Source organism: Acromyrmex echinatior, chromosome 9 (assembly GCF_024713525.1).
Source record: "Acromyrmex echinatior isolate Ae372 chromosome 9, ASM2471352v2, whole genome shotgun sequence".
Lineage (NCBI taxonomy): Eukaryota > Metazoa > Arthropoda > Insecta > Hymenoptera > Formicidae > Acromyrmex > Acromyrmex echinatior.
The window spans coordinates 605568-610847 of NC_141860.1; the positions used below are offsets into that span (position 1 = coordinate 605568).

The window sequence follows — 5280 nt, forward strand, 5'->3', positions numbered from 1 at the left end:
GAGACAGACAGCCGAGACAGCCGAGACAGCCGAGACAGCCGAGACAGACAGCCGAGACAGCCGAGACAGACAGCCGAGACAGACAGCCGAGACAGACAGCCGAGACAGACAGCCGAGACAGACAGCCGAGCCGAGACAGCCGAGACAGACAGCCGAGACAGACAGCCGAGACAGACAGCCGAGACAGACAGCCGAGACAGCCGAGACAGTCGAGACAGCCGAGACAGCCGAGACAGTCGAGACAGTCGAGACAGCCGAGACAGCCGAGACAGACAGCCGAGACAGACAGCCGAGACAGACAGCCGAGACAGCCGAGACAGACAGCCGAGACAGCCGAGACAGTCGAGACAGCCGAGACAGCCGAGACAGCCGAGACAGCCGAGACAGCCGAGACAGACAGCCGAGACAGACAGCCGAGACAGACAGCCGAGACAGACAGCCGAGACAGACAGCCGAGACAGACAGCCGAGACAGACAGCCGAGACAGACAGCCGAGACAGCCGAGACAGCCGAGACAGCCGAGACAGCCGAGACAGCCGAGACAGCCGAGACAGACAGCCGAGACAGCCGAGACAGACAGCCGAGACAGACAGCCGAGACAGACAGCCGAGACAGACAGCCGAGACAGACAGCCGAGACAGCCGAGACAGCCGAGACAGACAGCCGAGACAGACAGCCGAGACAGACAGCCGAGACAGACAGCCGAGACAGACAGCCGAGACAGACAGCCGAGACAGACAGCCGAGACAGCCGAGACAGCCGAGACAGACAGCCGAGACAGCCGAGACAGTCGAGACAGCCGAGACAGCCGAGACAGTCGAGACAGTCGAGACAGCCGAGACAGCCGAGACAGCCGAGACAGACAGCCGAGACAGACAGCCGAGACAGACAGCCGAGACAGCCGAGACAGACAGCCGAGACAGCCGAGACAGACAGCCGAGACAGCCGAGACAGTCGAGACAGCCGAGACAGCCAAGACAGCCGAGACAGCCGAGACAGCCGAGACAGCCGAGACAGACAGCCGAGACAGCCGAGACAGACAGCCGAGACAGACAGCCGAGACAGACAGCCGAGACAGACAGCCGAGACAGACAGCCGAGACAGACAGCCGAGACAGACAGCCGAGACAGACAGCCGAGACAGACAGCCGAGACAGACAGCCGAGACAGACAGCCGAGACAGACAGCCGAGACAGACAGCCGAGACAGACAGCCGAGACAGCCGAGACAGACAGCCGAGACAGCCGAGACAGTCGAGACAGCCGAGACAGTCGAGACAGTCGAGACAGTCGAGACAGTCGAGACAGCCGAGACAGCCGAGACAGCCGAGACAGCCGAGACAGACAGCCGAGACAGACAGCCGAGACAGCCGAGACAGCCGAGACAGCCGAGACAGCCGAGACAGCCGAGACAGTCGAGACAGCCGAGACAGCCGAGACAGCCGAGACAGACAGCCGAGACAGACAGCCGAGACAGACAGCCGAGACAGACAGCCGAGACAGACAGCCGAGACAGACAGCCGAGACAGACAGCCGAGACAGACAGCCGAGACAGACAGCCGAGACAGACAGCCGAGACAGACAGCCGAGACAGACAGCCGAGACAGACAGCCGAGACAGACAGCCGAGACAGACAGCCGAGACAGACAGCCGAGACAGACAGCCGAGACAGACAGCCGAGACAGACAGCCGAGACAGACAGCCGAGACAGACAGCCGAGACAGACAGCCGAGACAGACAGCCGAGACAGACAGCCGAGACAGCCGAGACAGTCGAGACAGCCGAGACAGTCGAGACAGCCGAGACAGCCGAGACAGTCGAGACAGTCGAGACAGCCGAGACAGCCGAGACAGACAGCCGAGACAGCCGAGACAGCCGAGACAGACAGCCGAGACAGCCGAGACAGCCGAGTCTAGCGTGTTGGAAACGCGCCCTCAGTACCGTTGACATAGAGGGCGAGACGCGTGTTACCGGCCGAGGAGTGACTTTAAGGAAGATGCCGGAAGTAGCCGCGTGTGAACGGAAGAAGACGAGATCGGATCGCGGGCAGAGAGAGTGTCCGCCATTATATTTTTTCCCGCTTTTTATAGCCGTTCGACTCTTTTACTGCCATTGTTACTACGTTTAATCCGAGCCGTGTGCTCTCAATGTTCTGTAATAAAGTAGCGTGTTCGTGTAAAATAAGAAGAAGTGTCTAATATTATTGAGAACCTTACGATCCCGAAACCGCGGCTGCAACATTCTGGCGACCGTGACAGGACTGAGTAATTTCGTTGTAGCCGTTTCATAGCAAGCAGAGATCGTAAGAAAGTAATCCATAGACATGGAACAAGTAAAGTTAACGCTAAAAATAACACGATCCGCCTTTACGAGAGTGTACACTTCCTTCCGGACTGAGCAGTCGAAGGAATCGCCGGACATAACCTCATTGCAAGTCAGCTTCGCGTTGCTACGAGACAAAACGAGTGAGCTTAATGAGCTAAATCAGAAGCTGCACACCTTGATGATCGAAGCTGGAGAGTCTGAAGAAACCATTGGAAGAGAGGCACAACACGCAGATGAGTATGCCACGAAATACCATCAAGCAAAGGTCGGGCTAACCTGTCTTTTAGAGCGGAAGAATGAACTCGAAACGCCGACACCGGTTCCGCTACAACGGACTACCACGACAACACAGGAAAGTATACGCGCATTGAAATTGCCGAAAATTGAATTAAGAAAGTTTGGCGGTGATATCAAAGATTAGCTTCCGTTTTGGAGTATTTTTAAGAAAATTCATGAAGACGCAACGTTGTCGAGGAAAGATAAATTCCAATATTTGGTACAGTCTATGGTAAAAGACTCGCGCGCGTTTGAAGTAGTGAATAGTTTTTCACTAACGGCCGGTAATTATGAGAAAGCCATACACAGCCTCGAGTCTCGATTCGGCAAAAAAGACTTATTGATTGAATATTATGTACGCGAACTTTTAAAGTTAGTCTTAAGTAAGAATAAAAACATGTCGCTCGCAATCACTTATGATAAATTAGAGACACATATACGAGCACTTGAAACTTTAGGCGTGACAACAGAAATGTGCGCAGCAATGTTGCTTCCTTTAGTAGAATCCTCACTGCCTGAAGAGATTTTACGTACATGGCAACGAACAAGGATTCAATTAATTCCTCATTCTGACGCGTCTGTTACTGTTGTAATTACTACTGCAAAAGATCGTCTTATTAATCTAATGACTTTTCTAGGAAGAGAAGTCGAGAACGAGGAACATATTCAAATGGCAAAAACATGCTTCGAGAGCAACGATTTCCAGATGACAAAGGACAAAAATAAAAGGAAATCAAAGAGTGAACGAGATCCAGAGATAGCGACAGCGTCTAGCTTACTAAAGAAGCAAAGCCACAGCAATGTATATTTTGTGGAGCTAATCATGACAGCTTGAGTTGTGAAACGGCCAGAAGTATGGATTTAGAGAAGAGAATCCAAGCTGTAAAAGACAAGCAGGGTTTCAATTGTCTAAAAATAGGGCACAGCTATAAAAGATGCCGTAACAAAATAAAATGCCCTTGGTGCAGCAAAGGACATTGCCTGCTGATGTGTAGAAACCTGTCGAGCAAGAATGAGACCAAGCAAGTGGATGAGAAGAAACCGAAAGAACCAGCTTTTCACGAGGGAAACAGTTGTCTCGCTAATGTCTCTTCGAATACAAAAATGTTTCTGCCTACACTAAAAGTCAAGATGCGAGGTCCAAAAGGCTTGGTGAATGTTCGTGCCATCATAGATACTGGCTCGCATAGATCTTATGTTTTGGAAAAAGTAGCCAGAGAGCTTGGATACGAGACTGAGAGCGAACAGACGATGGTACACTTGTTGTTTGGAGGAACTAAAACCAAAGAGACACAAAACTTGTCGGATCTACATCGGCAACTTAGATGGAACATATAAATGCGACTTCGTAGCTTTGCAACAAAACATTATCTGCCAGGACGCCCCTTGTAATATCGATGATACTTGGATGGATGTACTTGAGAAAAAAAACATACGCTTGAGCGACACCGGTGAACGTCAAGAATCCATTTCACTATTGATTGGAGCTGATGTTGCTGGCAAAATATTCACAGGGAAAGTCCTACAGATAAATCAAGGAATAACAGCTTTAGAAACTAAGCTTGGATGGACAATCTTGGGTAGGAATATAGACGATGACAGTGGCACCGATACTACGTTGACGATTATGTCGATGTTCACTCAAGAAGCCAACATATCAGATTTATGGAGACTCGATGTCTTGGGCATCACGGATCCTATTGAGAGTGTTACTAAAGAGGCACGTCAAGCTGAAATAAAGACCTCATTTCAAGAGACAACGAAAATCGACAACGAAGGTCGATACGAAGTTCTTCTGCCGTGGAAAGAGAATCATCCATCTCTACGAGATAATCGAGACGTAGCCGAGAAGAGACTAAAAGGCGTTACAAAGAGGTTGCGACAAGAAGATTTATTCGACGACTACCAGGCTGTCTTTGATAATTGGCTCGAAGAAGCGATTATTGAAAGGGTACCTGTACTTGAAGTCGACCAAGAGAGCTACTATCTTCCACACAGACCTGTAGTCAAGAAAGAAGGAACTACGAAGATACGCCCTGTTTTCGATGCGTCAGCAAAAGTCAAGGAATCGCCTTCGCTTAACCAATGCTTGGAGACTGGACCCATCTTATAGAGTTTATTCCAGCATTGCTACATCGATTTCGAGAGAGGAAGATAGGAGTAACAGCTGATATCGCGAAAGCCTTCTTACAAATCAGCGTCTCTCCGTCGGATAGAGATGTTTTGAGATTCCTATGGTGGAACGTTGACGGAGAAATAGAGATTTATCGACATCGTCGAGTTGTTTTCGGATTGACAAGCAGCCCATTCCTTTTAGGGGCGGCGATTGAATTGCATATTAATAGAGCCTTAAACCCTACCATATAAGAAAGCAGTTTATGAGAAACTGGCAAAATCCTTTTATGTCGATGACTGTGTTACTAGTGTCAATTCTTATTCTGATTTTGAAGTTTTCAGGAGAGAAGCCTGTTCCCTTTTGACTCAAGCCAGATTTGATTTAAGAGATTGGAAATACACTGGCAAGGACCCTGAGAGTCAATCAACGGTGCTTGGACTTATATGGGACACCAAGAGAGATATTTTAATGTTACCGGAATTTCCTGCACTGACGATCACGGAGAAAATAACGAAGAGAGTCATTTTGTCACAAGTACAGAAAGTTTATGACCCTCTCGGATTCG

General features: G+C 49.8%; 2 protein-coding genes across 2 annotated transcripts; both read left to right on the plus strand.

Annotated features, from left to right (window-relative positions):
* The first annotated feature begins 3454 nt into the window (after positions 1-3454).
* Positions 3455-3937, plus strand: LOC147908456 (uncharacterized). The gene has a single exon (XM_087409416.1). It carries the CDS (start codon positions 3455-3457, stop codon positions 3935-3937), a length of 483 nt encoding a protein of 160 aa, XP_087265542.1.
* Positions 3938-4007: 70 nt separating this feature from the next.
* On the plus strand, positions 4008-4712 carry LOC147908457 (uncharacterized). The gene has a single exon (XM_087409417.1). The coding sequence runs from the start codon at positions 4008-4010 to the stop codon at positions 4710-4712; it is 705 nt and encodes a 234-aa protein (XP_087265543.1).
* Positions 4713-5280: the final 568 nt, after the last annotated feature.